This window comes from Coccinella septempunctata, chromosome 3 (genome assembly GCF_907165205.1).
Source record: "Coccinella septempunctata chromosome 3, icCocSept1.1, whole genome shotgun sequence".
Taxonomy (NCBI): Eukaryota; Metazoa; Arthropoda; class Insecta; order Coleoptera; family Coccinellidae; genus Coccinella; species Coccinella septempunctata.
In genome coordinates, this window is record NC_058191.1 from 2,437,717 (window position 1) to 2,456,659 (window position 18,943).

Here is an 18,943-nt window from a genome sequence, read left to right on the forward strand (position 1 = left end):
GTACATGTCATGACAGTATAAGTTGTATAGCAATGGAGAGAGAGTTGAGCCTTGTGGGAGACCTTGTTGTGGTGTGAACTGCTCTGAAATTTCGTTTTTTACACGAACCTGAATAGTTCTCTCTACTAAAAATTGATTAACTATTTTCAGCAGATAGATTGGACAATGAAGGTGGAACAGTTTGTATATAAGTCCGACATGCCAGACACTATCGAAGGCTTTTTGTATGTCCATGAAAAGGGCTGCCGACTTTGTTCCCTTTTTCTTCTTACACTGTATGTTTGATGTTAGGATTAGTAAAGGGTGAGTGGTTGAATTTTTGGTTTTGAATCCAAACTGGTATGGTGGAACAGCTTCTCCTAGCTTAGTACGAATCCTCTCTGATAGAATTTTCTCAAACGTTTTTCCCAGTACAGATAGCAATGTGATGGGTCGATAATTCTCTAGCTTAGAGTGGTCCGTTTTAGCCTTTGGAATGGTAATTAGAATGCCTTTCTTCCATTCGTTGGGAAAGTAAGAGTTTTGGATGCAGAAGTTGTATATTTTTATTATTGTATTGTGAATACTAGGATCCAATTTCCTCAATATTCTCCTGGGCAAGTTATCGTAACCGGGGGCTGTGTTTTTTCCGTGGTTTAGAGCTTTATAATATTCTTCTTCTGTTATAGGTTCTATGTTAGCTTCTGTTTCTGTGCAAGGAAAGCTGTGTTGGTACCAGTACTCTACTGTTTTTTTGTGGTCTTCATCGAAATCTCTGTTAATAGTTTTCCTGTAGATATTTTGGAAGTGTTTTGCAAAGGCTTCTGTAATCTCTCTGTCATTTGTCGCAGTTTTTCCGTTAGCTTGTATAGGGTTACTTAAGTTGTGGGTTGTGTATTTAGATAATTGCTTAATTGTTCTCCAGTATGTTCGTCCTTTCTGATCTTCAATTTCCTTACATGCTTGTAGGTATTTGTGGGATCTGTAGTTGTTGATTAGCTTTTGGATGTCTTTATTGAGATTGTTGAACTTTGTTTTCAGGTTTGAATCCTTATTGATACTGTACTCCCGATATAGTTGTTTTTTAACCCTGATTAGTTTAATAATGTATGGAGGAAGTGTTTGACTATAATACTTCTTCTTCAAAATTGGGGTTTGGTGTTTTATTATTCTTGCCAGTGTACTATGAAACAGTGTAATATATGCTGGTGTGACTTCTGCTTCTAGGTTTATTTCTTCCATTACTTGTTTGTTGACTTCCTCTGTGCTGCATTTTTCAAATATAAATTTGGTTTCTTGAGGGTATTTCAAGGGATTTTTTTTAGTATCTATTGTGAACTCAATCGCCAGATGATTCGAGCCTAAGTCAGGAGTGAGCTTAATTCTTAGGATGTTATGCTTAATATTTCTTGTGCACAATATCATGTCAGGTGTAGAGTCTGGGTTGTTTTGCATTAAGAATGTTGGAGGGGTCTCCAGTATGGTGAAGTCAGAGTTTCTGAGAAAGTTGTTTAGCTGTACCTTTCTTCGAGTATTTATATTGAAGTCTCCCAAAATGATGCAATGTTTGTACTGAGATGCTTTAATGAGCAGGTTCTCTTCGATCAGCCGACTAGAGTGGTGCATGTAAATCAAGAATATGTGAATTTTATCGTCTTTGAAGGGGATGGTGAAATGTAAAACATCATTCCAAGCATTATTCAGATGTGGTGGGTTGCTTTTTCCTATTTGAACCATTTTTTCAGCCATTACTAGTGCTCCTCCCCGGATGTTTTGATTCAAAACACTTCCGTGTTTAAATATCGTTCTCCAATCTCTGTAGTGAAAGTTGCTGTTTTCTCTTGTCTTGGTTTCTACAAACATTGCACAGTTTATGTTGTTGTTTTCTATATAATGGCGTATCAACTCTTTTTTGTTATTGATACTGTTTATATTACAGTAGACTGCCTTGATCATTGATAGCTTGATGGAGTTGTACCCCTTCTGAGGGTTCAGTGTCAATTGATCTGGGCTCTTTATTCATGTCGAACATAAGCACATAGAGACGGTTCCCTACGAAGGTTGGGATAGTATTTATTCTATATGTTTCCATGAATCGCTTCTGCAGTTTCTGAATGAGTGCTTGTCTATCGGAGTTCTTAGGTTTGTTAATTTTGTTTATATATGTTTCAATTATGTAATCGTGTATTGTGATGCTTTTGTGAATTCTACTCGTTTCGGTTTTGTCTTTGTCCATTTCTGAGCTTTTTTTGTTGATTGACCTTATTTTCACGTTAGGTATCCCATCTATAGGTTTTAGTGGTCGTTTGGGACATTTTGTTGACCATGCAACGTGGTCTGTTGAATTGCATGCATTACATTTTTGTGGTGAGTTCGTTTCGCATTGGTTGTCTCTATGATTCCCTCCACATTTGTTGCATTTAATTGGTTCCTTACAGTCCTCGGTTGTATGTGTGAACTGTGAGCATCTAGTGCAGGGTATGGGAATAGGGTCTGGTGGATAACTGGGTTTTACTACATAGTGCCTGCATTTGTAATAAATCCCTTCATTAATGAGTCTCTCGTAAGATGTAATATCTCCTGTTATCATTCTAATGAACAGTGAGGGCCGGTTTGTTTTTTTTGAGATGATCCTCTTGCAGTAACGATATTTTATTTGGTTTTTGGTCAATAACGTAGCAATTTCTTGTTCTTCAATTTCTATCTCTACATGTGAAATTACAGCAGAGTACGATTCAGAGGATCTTCTTATTGGATTATGTGTTGTATTTCCCATTGTTTCTGTAAAATTCGTTATGATTCCATCCTTTTTGAGGTGTTCCAGAGCTTTAATTAAATTGACTCTTGTATTGTCAGATTTGATTAGGAATCCTTGCCTTGTTGGTGTTATTATATCTGTGTTGTCGGGTAGTATTTTTATCCAAGCGTTCGCAATTTGTATTCTAGTTGTGTTGGGTAGTGTATTCATATGGAATAAATTTTTGAATGTTTTGTGCATTGTATTTGGTTTCGCAGATGTTTGATTGCCTCTTATATCATTGTCAGTGTTCATGTTTCGAGCTTGCCTGTTTTGTTTATTTGTTTTTTCTGTTTGTTGTGTATGTGGGAGATTCGTACGCACACATGTGCCATCTTCGGAATTCCCATCGGGTGTTTTTTCATAGTCTATGCGATAGATTGTCGCTGGTGTCGCCGATGCTGACTCAGGTGCAGATGGAGTTGTTTTTTTCTTAGGGCTACGCAATGTTGGAGAGTTAGGATTCCTGTTTTTCCTCCTTTTATGGCGTACCTTCTTCCATGTACCATTGTCGTCTATCTCCATTTCCGTGTAATCGCCGTCGCTTGTCGAATCCATGGTGACGACTGTTAATTGTTGGAGCACTTTACTGATATAAAATACCGATTATGCAGAGCGTCGCAAGAACAACCGTCCGCGGCAGATGCTACACGTTGACTGTTGCAAGACTTGTGCATTCGAAATTTTGTGGAACCATCTAATGTGCATTATCTGCCTTAGATGACGTTGTTGCGTTTATTCAAGCTGTTTAATATGTCGCCTGTAGGGCGTTCAGCTTTCGCTTCCGTAAAGAAGCGTTGGGAGGACCACTGCTTTGCAAACAGCTGTCTTGGTCTTTAGATTGAGGTCGTGATTTTGAAACACTCTGTCCTTTAGCTTCCAGTATGCCCGTGATGCCGAATTCATACTGTTGTGTATTTCCCTGTCTAGGTTAGCCCTAGTATTTATGAAGCTTCCCAAGTATTTGAACTGCTCGACCTGTTCTAGAGTTTCATTCTCCAGGCTGATATCTATTTGAAGGCTTTCTGATGGACTTACCAGGATTTTGGTTTTGTCGATATTGAGTCTAAGGCCTAAAGCTTTGTATATATGTTTATAGGTGTCCAAAATTATCTGTAGATCCTATGAACTGCTAGCGATAAGTGCGCAGTCGTCTGCATATTGAAGTTCCGTGATAAAATTTGTACGGGTTTTTGCTCTGAGGCGCTTCAGGTTAACTAGGTTTACCTTGCTCTGAGTAAGTTTGTGAACGCAACCTTTACCATCTATGTGGCCTACCTATACTGATCACCAGATTAGCGATATAATGCCTGAGTCAGACTAAGTCTTAAGGCTTGAACAAGTTGCTGTAAATTCGTAGAGAGCGATACTCTAATTAAGTTAATGGCTATGGTGGCTTTGCCGTTGATTAGTGATACGCCTTCTACTGCTTTTTGCGCTGTTAGGAATAGAAGTGGTCTGTAGACACCAATTCCGTTTCCAAGATGCTTCAATTTGCAAAGCACCAACTCTATTAGCCATGAACCTTTGAGAATGGCCTTCTTCAATCAGAGGGGTATTCTCCTTAATTTGAGTTGTCACAGCATATGGAAGTTTAAACTGAATAATTATGAGTTTCATTCATGAATTTTTCAAATGCACCGCGGAAACTATTCAAAATCATTCCTCAAATATAAGGTTTTAAAATTTAAATCGCTTCGTCTCTAGTTTACGATTTGGCAACAGCGCCTACTAGAAGAAGAGAAGAACAATGGCTTGTTTATAAAATAACAACTGTCGATTCACAGCCATCATAAGGCGTGTACTCACTGGCGAGCCTCAACAGCAACCGGCTATAAAAATCCCATAAAATTTTACGACCTTCCTCTTTCGTCCCAGACTTGGACAGTCATCTTTGTCTATCTCATCAAGATAGTGTATTTATTTATTGTCCTTCATTATCAACGCATATTTCAGTCGATGTTGCCAACTTGTGCAATTGAAACGAAACGCTTTAAATTTTAAATACCCATTTGTATTTTTTATTTTCAAGTACTTGAAATAATTTTTTTTTTGGGAAATGGTTCAAATGGTTATTTCAAAATGTGATGTTTCGAAAATATTTCATAAAAAATACATCATTTTCGTCAGAAGGAGAATTCCTTATTCTACATGTCGGCAGTCAAAATCGTAAAATGCTTTAGCTGTCGAAATAATCACACTAAAAATGTGATCTCCAAATTTCATCAATCTTTTTTTTCATTTATTCATTTGACATTTAGAAAGATAAACATGATGAACAAACCTACACAGAATTGTTGATGTTAAAAAATTCCTGCATATGGAAATGTGACGATGCGAAACTTTTGAATCTATGTGTACAGGGTGGGCGAAATTCGTTGTCTACTGAGGGAATCTCGAGAACTATAACAGCTAGAACAAAACGGATGGCACATTTTCTAGCTTTCTTTTAGAGAAAAAGAGAATTATAATAACCGTAGCCTCCTACACGAATCTTCGTTTTTGGGTTATTAGCAAAAAGAGAGATTTTGACGATTTCGAAAAGTTACAGATCTGAAACATAAACCTTCTATGCACTTTCATACGAAAAATCTACTGAAATTTTTTTTTATCCAATTCAAAAATAATAAATTCAATAAAAGTTTGCATTAAAAAAAAAATCGCCTAATGATTCGAAATGAAAAGATATTTTGAGTTCGTCAGTAGGTTCTAAGTAAAGAAGTGCCTGTAGAAGGTGTAAGTTTCAGAACTGTAACTTCAAATACAAAGAAGTTAGTTATGAGAACTTTTCGTAATCGTCGAAATCTCATTTTTTGCTAATAACTTAAAAATGAAGAATCGTAGAACGCTATAGTTTTCACCATTCTTTGTTTCTCTGAAATGTTTGTTTCTCGGAAATGTGTCATCCGTTTTCTTCTAGCTCTTATAGTTCTCGAGATCCCTTCAGTGGAAAACAAAATTTGCCCACAATGTGTATTGACGAATTTTTCTGTTATTTGCTGTATTTCATGAATATACACAATGATATATTATCGTAACACCGATAAATTATTACTTTAATTCTCCAATTACTCAATAACTTGGAAGTTATACTTCATATACGACCCCGGTTCAAATATTACATCGATGTCGAATTGTTGGTTGATTACTCAGGGTCGGCAGAATGACGTTTGCCGTAGATCATCGCTATTTCTCGATTCGTAGAGCTGAATCTATCCTCACGACCTGAAATCTTCAATATTCCTTGTCCCTTTTGTAATATAAGAAATCTGTCTTTACCTTCTTTAGTTTCATCTGAAGAGGGACGGTGGAAGAGTCTTTTATTGAAAAAAACCCTCCTCACAGACCCTGTAATTGTTCTGTGAGAATATGTACCACAAAATGAGCAGAATGCCTTCATTCAACTTTTTTATTATCGGTGGAAATTCAAATTGTCGAAATTGCACATTCTACTCACCGGTTCATCATGACTCATGTCGTGAGTCATGGAGTGAGAAATCCTAATTGTCTCCTGTCTATGAGCTACAGCAGCGACATCTTCAACAGCTTGTTGGACGGCAGAATCGTCGACTTGTCTATGCTTGGTGCTAACATCATTGCTTATCAAGTCGACAGTACTGTTGAGTACGATCTGGGTAGTTGTCGAGTACTGAAAATGATATATTATTAGCTAACTAAGCCGAATTCATTATACATATTATTCATATATATCATTCATATATATCATTTGAACCGAGGTCGTTGTGACTCGGTTTGCCTTCCGTGAACTGCGACCATGTAGATCTTCAGTGATGTTGATAAAACCGACAACATCCTTAAAAGCCTTGGCCGTTACCTCGTGAGTATCTAGGACCGGTTTCCCCATATGAATAGTTCTTAGGCGAGCCAGCTCTGGACACTTGTATACCATTCGTTCAGCTGTTTCTGATTCTGATCCACAGAGCTTACAAACTACAAATTTCTTTGACTGAGTCAGTCCAAGAGTGTTTCTCCAAAGGTGTATTCTGTTGTGCAGCTTCCATTGTTGGACCGCTGTCTTGTATTGGTATTTTCCAAGCCCACAGAAAGGCTCAGGTCCAGCAGGTTTTAACCTTGCGAAGTTTATTCGCTTTTTCATCTCCTTCACACCACAATGCCCTGGTACCCAAACTAGAGTCAAATTATTGCCTCTGGCCAGTTGTTTTTATGGTATTACGGCCCTCCCATGTCAGCAGAGATTCCTGGCAGTGTGATTTCAGGGATCTCAGCGTGACCTGGCTGTCTGTGGTGATATAGATATGGGTCCTTTTAGGTTCATTTTAAGACACTCCTGAGCGCATGAGTAAACAGCCATTGTCTTGGTCTGTAAAATAGAGGGTTCATTTCCCAGGGGTATAGAGACACTCAGTTTAGGTCTATAAATGCCAATGCCGGTGCCTCTCTCTGATTTTGATCCATCAGTAAACCATGTGGATGACTTTTTGTCCAGACGATTTACGAAACTTATTGCACTAGGACGGTCAGCTATGAGGGTTTCGAAGGGCGTTTCGAAATCGAAGATGATTGACATAACATCCGATGGTTTTGCTAGGAGGTTTGAGTCCAATTGACTCAATCAATTGCTGATTTTCTCACATGTAGGTGTAGGGGAGGCAGATCAAGTATAGGCTCAAAGGCCTCAAGCGCTGCTCTAGGAGCATAGCTCCTGTAACACCAACACAGCCACAACGACCTCCGGTTCAAATAATAATAATAACACCGACACAGGCCCGTTGTATCACTTTCTGCACTTGATAGGAAAATAACTATTATGAGCATTGAATTTTTACCTTGTTGTCTTCTGGCAGTGATTCGTCTTCCATATCCTCGTCATCGAAATTGCTGATTTTCTTGCCCAAAACTCCTTCAACCCGTTTTTTCTCTTCTTTGAGATCCATTCGTTCTTTTTTCCTCTGTTCTTTTCTCTCTTTTTCCTGTATTTTCTGTCTTTCCTTCTCAGCCTGCTTGGTGGCCACATCATATTTATACTTATTCAAAATTGCCTGCTCAGCTTCAGTGGTCATGGCCAAAAGAGAACCCGGTGTTTCATCTTTGGATCTGAGAGCTTGAATGTAATCATCCATCAGCTGTTCAATTTTTGCTGCCAGAGCAGGATAACGTCTTAGCATCTGCATGCTTTGGTTGACCGTTCTGTCTATATCCAGAAGACGTTCCAATGTTCTTGGCTGTTCTCTGGTGGCAGCTTCAATACTGCTGCTGAGTAGATGACGGTAGTGGGTGATAGCGTGGGCCCTGTCTTTGTGGAGTGCCCGTAAGACTTTTTGAAGGCATTTCTGAACTCTGTGTGTCTGAAAGATTATGGTCATATTTAATCAAATATCAAATGGTTAAATTCCTAAATATATACTACAAAATTACCAAAACGCAGACATTCAAGAGATAGCTGATATTTTTAGGCCGAGGATTGTTGGTTCGATGGATCCGAACTGATGATTTCATCAGCCATCTCCAAAAGCAAATCACTTACGAAATGGCACTAACTTATACTGAACCAGCGCCATAGTTACAAAGTAAAACAAGCTCACTAACGGTGGAAAGAATAAGGAAGTTATTAATTACTTACATTTGGAGGGACCTCATTGAGAGCTTGTGTGTAGCAAGTCATGGCCTCCTTTTTCCTCTGGTTGATGTGTGCCAAGACTCTCTGTTGGTGCATCGCAGCGAGTTGATGTTTTTCCGCATCTCCCTCTTCTTCCAAAGCTTGCACAGTTTGTTGGAACCTCCTGGTCATTCTCTGTTTGAAGTCTTCAGCACCTCTTGGATCGCCCTGGCGCATGTCTTGGTAGCGTTCCTCCAAGTCTGACCAGTCCTTCATCACCTTGGTGACCTTCTCGCGATGGGTTTCTTCTAGGCGTTTCTGGAAGAACTTGTTTTATATATCCTGATTTATTATTCGATGAATTTGCATAATACTGGTGAAATAATACAGCCGTCTTATGAATTTTAGCATTAGTAGTTCACGTTGATCAGGTATGCTATATCCTAGGGAATTCTGATTTGTTTTGAGACGCTCCCGTGCAATTAAGTTTTGAAAATGGAAAAAGTCATGTAATCCTGTATCTTTCTTCATACTCATATGGTGCTTTTGATCGAAAAAAGAAGGATCTTTCATGAGCATTGAGAAATTCAATACGATGCTATGCAAAAGGGAAAAATGGGAAAGGGAAGACTATGCCCAAAATTTTGAAGGAAATACCATAAAATGCTACATAGATGGTTCAAAAACCACGACAGAATCTAGCACAGTGATCCATTCTGATAGTCAAGCTGCTGTCAAAGCATTGAGTCGTCGAATCAAAGCAGATATAGAAGTGCCGAAGATAACTCAACGAAATAGGCAAGAACAACAATGCCTCTCTAATCTGTGTAGCTGTACCAGCCCTGGAAAATCAAAATTACCTTCAGAATCTGTGAAACTACACATCTGTAGATGTTTTGAACAGAGTTGTATTCAACTAAGGCCCGTTTGCACCAATCCTCCTTAAAAGGAGTACTTATAAGTACTCTTAGTTATAACTTAGTTATAACTAAGCCTCGTTTAGAGTTAAGGGACGCTTAATTTTATTCCCAGTTGCACGACTTAACAGAATCTTAAGTAAGGGGCCCTTAAGTTTTTATATCTAGTGATATTTCAGTTTTTTATTTTGGTGCAACTTTACCCTAGTCCAATAAAGACATTTCATTGGTTGGCCGGTTGCCGATGATCGTTGTCATTCCACTAACCTAACTTTATTTTCCTGTCAGTCGGTGTCAAGGATATTATTACAACATTATCAAAGAGTAACAACTTTTTGTTGTTAAATTAGCATTAACATTGATAATGATAATGATTGTCAAATAAAAGGTACCTGATTTTATATAAGTACAACACTTTCTTTGTAAGGTCTTGTGTGAATTTGTTTTACTAATGTTGAAGAGGAACATGAAGAAAATATCCTTATTGCCCTTGTTAGTACGAATACGTTGAATGATTGCCAAGCAAGTGTTGGTAATTTACGAAGGGTACTCAACTTCTTAACAGAAGAAAAGAGTTTGTTGCTAACTATAGTATGATTTGTGACACCAAATTGAAAATTAAAAAAGATTGATGGTACTACAATAAAGGCAAAAGAAAAGGCTTGGTATTCCGTAATGAATTCATTCAATTTTCAAAATCCATCGAAAATTGGAAGTTCGAAGTTCTGCAGAGAGTTCAACAAATTATTTTAGGTTAGAATCCCGGCCTTAAACACCTAAGTGGTCATTACAGGAGCGCTTAAATTTTAAGGCTAGCTTTAGCCATTTAAATGTCACTTAACAGTTGGTGCAACGTAATTTAAGTTAAGGGTTCATTTTAATGGTCAGTTAACACTAAGTGCGTTTGGTGCACTTGTGTGGGATCTAAAGTACCCAATTTTTCAAATTTCATAGATACTTCATCAACATCAGATTACTCGAAAACGGCGCATTATACGATAAAATATGAAGGATACTTTTATTTCACTAAACGTTCCAATATTCATTAGATAGCGTCAATTCAGATCCAAGTTTCAAGAGTTGGGTTCTTTGAATTTTTGGTACGTAGTGGTCATAATGAGAAAAGTCGAAGACGTGGGTGATATCTTGTATTTGAAAAAGATTCATCAAATAAATTAAAAACAATATACCGAAATTCATTTCATTCGATAGGATCGTTTATGAGATAGAACTAAAAATAACATTTTTTTAAAGATTTTTCAACAGCCTGTATCTTTTAAACCGAGCTGATTCGGAAAAAATGGTGAAGGAAAAAAGTGTTTCTTTTGACCTCAAGAATCTACTGTTGAAATATTTGTACTAGTCCAAGACTCACACTGTATATTTGCTGTAGTGGTATTTAAGTAAGTGATGAATGATTCTCCAGAGTAAAAAGGGCTTAATTCCATAGAATGCTGTGTTATTTGAAAGCTTTCATAGTGGTATCTCTTATCAATATCAATAAATTTACCTGTGCTTCCTTGTAACTCTGATGCTCGTTCCTTGGGTCGAAATGTGTGAAGTACGGGTCAGGAGCAGAAACTGGTGTCGTGGTTGTAGTAGAGGTGGTCGTAGAAGTAGTTGTTGATTTTGATTTGGCGGTAGTGCTTGACAATGTATCCCAATCTCCGTCATCATATTCATCCAGTTCATCCTCGTCGTCGTCCTCGTCATCTTGCAAGTTATTAGTATTCTCAGATAAGTCTGTCTCATCTGCCAGGTCGTTGATGTCATCTTTGTCTTCTTCATCGAGCTCATCAGAATCGTCTTCGTCATTGATGTTGTCGAGGATATCTGATTCCTTCTTGAGGATGGAAAGGTTGACGGCATCCTTACTCTTTATGTTATCTACAGAAAAAATGTTTTGACGTGATTATTCATAAGTAAGCAGTTTGATGTTCCAAGAGCACCAATTGAAATTGATAAAAAATTACGGAAGTTCTTGGATAACGAATTTCAGCAAAATTTTAGGTGGCCGAGTTTTTATGCCGGTGAGTGCACTATGGTGAAGTCAACATATTTCCCAGTTGGCCGTTTGAAGTAATGTTAACTCGAAGAAAATTTATCTTGTGTAATTATCCCAGAGGATATAACAGAATAGCAGGGGGATTATTAATTGGTTTCCCGATATTTATTCAAGGGCTGCCCAAGTAGGGAATCCAATACGATATACGATAGGATAACACTCAACGAACTAGGAAAGCCCTGTTGGCAGACGGCCATCACATTATCGCAGTAACTCAAAGTGTGATTGGAATTGCCCTTATTCTTTTAGCTCTCCAAATTTGTTGATATAATTCATTTGATTCTTTAAACTGTCAAAGCGAAACACGAATGTTATCGAGACAATGTACTGCCTTTGAGTATTCAACCCTTAATACTCAATGGTACTGCCGAAAATTCGAACTTTTCCAACGCCTTCCCTCCATGCTGGATTATCGTGAAAATGCGATTCCTGCAATCTGGGAGTTTGGGCAAATCGATACAAGCTGCCATCTTCACTATGTGAGTAAGAAAAGTGAATTGAGTTCGATGTCGTTTCCTGTCAGATGTCGCTAGGGGGTATTCCTGCACTATACCGGCTTATCTCATCGAATAAAGGGGCCATCAATTCATTAGATTGTCGTCGGGGAATGAGTTGTGTTCCTTTGACAGGGTCAAATAAGATCGGAACTATGGTAACCATCTACTCTTTCTCGAGAAAATGATATTTCTGTTAATACTTTGAGTGATGATGGTTTGCTAGTTCGATTAAGATAGCAACATTGTTGATATATTTTATACAATTAATATTATACATTACTGTAAACAAATGCGAAGGGCTTGGGGAGATTATTCCTCGTAGAAAATAAGCAGGGGTAGTTCGAATAAATTTTTTTCGAAATCGAACTCCCTTCCAAGATACAGCCTTTGGAAGGCAATGACGAGTTGACAGTTTCTAATTTTTTTAAGGGTTCTAAAAACATTGGATCATGAATCTATACATAATATGGAGCACTAAGTAGATGTTACTCACACAATTTTTTTTAGATCTCATAACTTTATTATTAGGGGTTGAAAATAACATCCCTTTCCTTTTTCCTTCAAAAATTGTTTCCGTGGGATAGATTTTCGAAAAAAAAAATACTCTTACTTACAAGCAGTTCTGATTACTGTTCATTCCATTTCATCGTATAAGTGTTCCATAGAATGGCTACCTCCCGCTAAAATACATGCATCAATTCTCTGCCTCATAGACTCTAAAAATTAAGTTAGGAGATCTAAAAAATTGTGTTAGTAACATCTACTTAGTGCTTCATATATGTATAGTTTTATGACTCCGTGTGTTTTAGAACCAGTAAAAAAATAATAACTGTCAACTCGTCATCACCTTCCAAAGGCTCTATCTTGGAAGGGAGGTCGATATTTCAATCGAGGAATAATCTCTCCAGGTCCTTCGCATTTCTTTACAGATACCCTGTATAGGTATCATGTGTCTTAACTAATTTCCTGTATTATTCACCTGCCAGAGGAGATATTCATTTAGTTCAATATTTTCGTTGAGTTCTTCGATATTCCAATATTTTTTTTCCATTTTGTATTGTGAATAGTCGCTTGTACAAAAAAAAAAACAACAAAGTTTTTGAAGGAAACGACAGATTAGATTAAACAATAGTATATGGTCGATAAGAGGATTTGGAGTTGAAAAGGAAGAGAACCTTGAAAAACTGAATTCTCACAACAATTCTGCTTTCGTTCCATTTAAGCTTAAAAACATCTTCCAAGTTTGACATAAATATTTCGGAAACTACGTTTTTGGGATATTCAAGTTATTGGGAAAAAACTCAGTTATATGAACACTATGTAGCTTGGTTATGAAGTATTTGCGAGCCTACATCATAGGACATTTTCGTCTTGAAATTCTATAGACTGTCCAAGTTACCCAACAAAAAACAGGACAACTTTGTATAATTTTGAGTATATTGAAAAATAGGAATCAAAAGATTAAAAAAGTGATTTGGAATAGAATTTGCAACTTTCTCCACAGCCTTTCCTGAAGGTTTATCATTCATAGTGAAAAAATACCAATCACAATCAATTATTGTGACACATTGACGACATTATTAGAAATGTGATGTATGATATAATTTTTTACGATCTCTAAGAATCAATTCAAACATTCCTTGTTTCCAGGTAGTGATCCTGTAATGTTTCTACCTAAATGTAGGTACTTACCAACGAAGTGTTTTGGACAACAGACGAATTCAACTCCGCTAAAAAGCGAAATACCACAAGGAAGCAACATTGCGAACGACCTCAACTGAAGACCTCTTTCTTGGCAGGCACTTCCTGCTGTTGCATTCCACCTGCCGAATGTCCAGCAGTTACTTTGGTTGTGGATGTGGTCGAAAAGGCAGTTTTCTGGTACAAGTAGAGCATCTGACTGAAATGGTCCCTCTGTAAAAAATATTTTTGTTTATTATAATTTAGAGAATTACATATTATTGAATGTGTGTGTGAAGATGAAAATTCATTGTACTTAATTCGTTTGCAGGAATGCTGTGTTATTTTGTGCGAATATTAGATTTCATGATTCTATTATGACAACATTTGTATTTATTTGAGTTCCTCCGGTTGCTTTCTCATAACGAATACGTCATCATTTAGTTTTCGCGTTATATATTGATCGATGGAGAATACCTCTTCCTAAGCAGGATCATCCAGTGAATGAACTTTTTGGAGAATATCATCTCAAGCTCAAGACATCAAAATTTTTCATACTTCCTAAGCAGTAAGCAGAATACAGAAAAATTTTCACCTGAATTAATAGTTTCTCCAGAATCAAAATATGTAATAAATTAATGTTGGTTCAGAGGGTTGAAAATTTTTCACTAGGGTAATAAACTATCCTGAAACTAACGCCAATAATAATACAAAATGAAAAAGTGATTCTGCTAGCGTTAACAGGGTATACATGTCGTTATGGAAACGAATAGACCAATGATGAGCATAAAATTTCAGTGAATAGATATTATAATTATTATTCATTTCATCGATGTGATGGACTCAAATTCTGGAAATCTATCAAACATTTATATGTAATACTTTATTATAATAAATATGTAGAGCAATATACTAATGGATTGATCAATAATTGAATAGGTACCGCTTCTACGAGGATATATTGAAAAATTCTTAGCCTACTATAGAACACAACAAAATTTCAATGTCAAAATATTTTATTACTCAACATATTCTGCTCTTAATTGGATACATTTATTACAGCGAACCTGCAACGTCTCTAGACCTTTCAAAAAAATGTTTCTTCTTGCTCTGCAAACCAGACCTCCACAGCTTTTATTCCCTCCTCGTTGGAAGAAAATTTACGACTTTTCAAACTTTTTCTCAGTTGAGTACTACTAGTTAGCCTAGACCAGCCCCATGCATAAAAAAGAACTCATTAAAAGTGTCAGTGTGAAGTTTGAGGTCAAAAAAGTAAACCAGAGTTACGCAATAAATTAAAAGAAAGAAGATGTCCACCGAAATTGTGAAACTCGACAAATTGGAGTATCGAGCCATCATCAAGTACCTGTATTTAAAAGTGTTAAGAGGTAAGCAGATTTACGAAGATATGCTTGATACCCTTGGTGATCAATGTCCTTCGTATGCGACCATGAAAAATTGGACTGCAAGCTTCAAAAGAGGTAAATTTTCCATTGAATTTGATGACCGATCGGGAAGGCCAGTTTCTGTGTCAGTCCCCGAAAATATCGATGCAGTTCAAGACATGTCAATTTGGACATGAGAAAAATTACTGCAAAATGGATCCCCAAATGTTTGAATTTTGACCAAAAGCGTGCAAGGGTAGAAGCATCGCGTTCGATCTGTGCTTGATTTGAAAACGATGTAGACTTCTTAAGCCGAATTGTTACTATGGATGAGACTTGGGTACATTTCTACGATCCAGAAACAAAGCAAGAATCGATGAAATGGCGACACTCTGGTGCTACAAAACCTAAGAAGTTTCGTGTCCAAAAATCTGCTGGAAAAGTTCTTGCTTCAGTTTTTTGGGATTGCCATCGAGTAATTATGATTGATTTTTTGGATAAGGGTAGAACAACAACCAGAGATTATTATTCGACATTACTGATCACTCTGCGGGAAAAAAATAGAGAGAAAAGACGCGGAAAGCTATCCAAAGGTGTTCTGTTCTGGCAGAACAACGCCCCTGCACAAAAATCTTATGTTGCCATGCAAAAAATTCGTGATTTATTATGATTTGAATTACTAGAACACCCCCCTTATTCACCAGATTTGGCTCCATCCGACTATCATCTTTTTCCTCAACTGGAACTTTTTAAAGGTTTAGAGACGTTGCAGGTTCGTTGTAATAAATGTATCCAATTAAGAAGAGAACATGTTGAGTGATAAAATATTTTGAAATTGAAATTTTGTTTGGTTCTAGAGTAGGCTAAGAATTTTTCAATATATCCTCGTAAAATTGTTTCAACAATTATTGATATATAGTCGGTAGTAATTGCGAACAATGGTCAAGGGGACAGGCCAGATTTGGGCTATTTTTTTTAGTAAAGTTCACTAATTTTCTGAAGAAACAACTCTGCTCTATACAGAATCATAAACAGTAGAAGAATATCGTTTGAATAAAGTATTCAAATGTGGACAGTAAGAGAAAAAACTAGAAATTTACAATTTTATAATGCGGAAATTTAAAAGTTGATTCACCCATATACAACACAGTTTTGTCAGCTTCATCTCGTGAAACCCTGTATATGTCCTTCTTCATTTTACCCACTTGATTTTCTATAATTCTAATCTGGGATGAACGGATTCTTGAACGGTAAGCTCTCAATCCCTTAAAGGGAGAATCGATTAATTCAATTCTGAAGAATTCATCACAACATTCCAGAGAAAAGAATGGGTTCTATAATTTCTTCCAACTTTGCCAGAGGGCCGGTCTGTATCCCATTACTTTTTGCCGAGCTAAATTAATTAACGCTCTAGCAGGGAAGGTTAAAATGTAGCAGGAATTAAAATTCGGATTTCACTTTGATATTTTTCGCAGAGCGCTGGCTAGAATTTGAGGAATAATTAACCTAGTTTGCTGAAGCAATTTTGTATCTGAAAAAATGATTACGTAATCAATTTACACTTCCATTTTAATGAAAGGGAAGTTCTGTTCTGAAATTCGATCAAATTAGCCTCTTGACATGCTGGACATTAAAAAGTTATATATCCTGTAATGAGGGTGTCTGAGACAGTAAGAAATGTTGCTTGACTGGGCAACTGATTACTATACGAATGAAGTCATAGCCCATCTTGTCAGTAAACAAATTTTCATAATAATTTGAGTAGATCCCCTGATCACCTTCTATATAAAAACAAGCAAACTATACTCCATTCATTTTTATTTTAGCAGTCGGTTGGCCATGGAAATTTGACACATTTCACTCTGTATAGTACGAAAATGTGGGGTTATAACGCTTGTCAAAATATTTTTGGGGTTGAAATCAACGCTATGTTGCCCGTTCAACGTAAAAGTTTCTGTTATTACGTATTTTATCATAATGTCGAATATCTTCGGAAAATATGTGACGAACATAATTGAAGTTTATACAAACTGATTGAAGGCATACCAAATCCAATTATTTGCATGGAAAATAAGATCAGTATAAAATCATAATATGCACTAGCTTGAGGAGGGTTAATGTTCGTTATCTTCTTTGGCTAAAGTTTGAATACGTTACATCAGTTGTAGATTTCAAAAATATTAACCCGAAGATGAAATGCATATGTTGCAGTGGTTGGGAATGGGTATCTCCCGAAGGAATTAACTGATAATTACAAGAATGTTAAATTCTTCAACAAAAACCATCTTGCACCAATATAAGTAAAAGGAATTAAAGGAAATTTCAATCAAGATGAACTTCACCTTTGAACAAAAATTTCACATGAATAAACAATTACCAACTGGCGCGTATTTGTGGCTGTTCATCTTAATACATTGATATAGTAATAATAATTTGGTATTTATTGGTACCTTGAGACATTTACAATGTATAGGACAAGTCAAATGAAAAATAGAAAAATCAATTTTCGGGAACTTATTCTACGATGACATTAATCGAAAATCCTGTAGTAAACTTTTTGCATTAATTCACTCAAACATAAAATTCTCAAATGCCACCCACCACTTTTTTGGGTCTCCCAATAGACGGAAATTCATTGTCATCCTCTTCACTCACGATCTTTCTGATTGTGGAAATATTCAGCTGAATTATAAGTCGTTTAGATTCAGATGAAACATTATATAAATTCTCTAAATTCATTGAATATGTTCGCTACCGTCTGACGTATTGTGGATTTTAGAATATCAGGGTATAACCTCGGGTATAACTATTTGAATGAGCGGACCTGAATTCTAAATAGCACTTCCTGAAACCCTGTCTCTTTTTTCAATCACTTTCGGCATTTTCGTAATAAGAAATGATATTAGTTGTAGCAACGGCGTTATGACATTAACGACATTTCATGAGTGCCAACCTCACTCCGTTCTAGTTATAAAAACTTGAGAAAATTATTTCATGGCCAACCGACTGCTAAAATAAATGTGAATGCAGTATACAACCTTTGAACTCTACGGTGAGATTCACATATTGATTGGATTTCCTAGTATCTGACACAATTCGAAGATTGTGTCGATATTTCATCATAGGCCATTATATCCTCTCTAGACTTCCCCACTCTGGCGCTGGATTATGGTTCAAAGGGTTTTCTCTGAAGCTTTTATGATTCGAATATCGGAATCACTCATTTGTGAAGCCCTCTGAAGCATGAATTAAAGGAAAATCGATCTCCAGCTCTTCGCTATTCACATAATTGAAACACTTGACCGCTCTTGCGTGCATGCGTTTGAGAGTGTAGAATGAATCTTTTCAACACAAAGTGACAAGTTGCATATTGCAATAATATCAGTAACTGCATTGGTCCTGACGTAACAAGCAACAATTTTTCTGATAGGCTTTATTATAACAGACTCGTTTGAAAATACGAGGATATATTGAAAAATTCTTAGCCTACTATAGAACCAAACAAAATTTCAATGTCAAAATATTTTATTACTCAATAAATTCTATTTTTAATTGGATACACTTATGACAGCGAACCTGCAACGTCTCTAGACCTTTCAAAAAAAATGTTTCTTCTTTCTCTGCAAACCAGACCTTCACAGCTTTCAATACCTCCTCGTTGGAAGAAAATTAACGACCTTTTAAACTTTTTTTCAGTTGAGATCATAGTCGGATGGAGCCAAATATGATGCATAAGGGGGGTATTCAGTAATTTAAACCCTAAATTACGAATTTTTTGCAAGGCAACATGAGATTTGTGTGCAGGGGCTTTGTCCTGCAAAAACAAAACACCACTGAATAGCCTTCCGCGTCTTTTCTTTTTGATTTATTCCCGTACAGTGATCTGTAATGTCGAATAGTAATCTCCGGTTATTGTTCCACCCTTATCTGAAAAATCAATCATGATTACCTACTTTATGGCAATCCCAAAAAACTGAAGCAAAAACTTTTCCAGCAGATTTTTGGACACGAAACTTCTTAGGTCTTGGAGAGCCAGAGTGTCGCC

The 18,943-nt window shown here is 36.7% G+C and overlaps 1 protein-coding gene across 2 annotated transcripts in view; it reads right to left on the reverse strand.

Moving 5' to 3' along the window:
* Positions 1 to 18,943, reverse strand: part of LOC123310569 (amyloid-beta-like protein) — a 187,513-nt gene that overhangs the window by 4,393 nt on the left and 164,177 nt on the right. For both annotated transcript variants that reach the window (XM_044894089.1, XM_044894090.1), the window contains exons 4-8: positions 13,526 to 13,747; positions 10,782 to 11,158; positions 8,379 to 8,672; positions 7,585 to 8,103; positions 6,234 to 6,425 (exon numbers count right to left, since the gene is read on the reverse strand). In XM_044894089.1, coding sequence (XP_044750024.1) covers positions 6,234 to 6,425; positions 7,585 to 8,103; positions 8,379 to 8,672; positions 10,782 to 11,158; positions 13,526 to 13,747 — 1,604 coding nt within the window. The remainder of the gene's footprint in view (positions 1 to 6,233; positions 6,426 to 7,584; positions 8,104 to 8,378; positions 8,673 to 10,781; positions 11,159 to 13,525; positions 13,748 to 18,943) is intronic.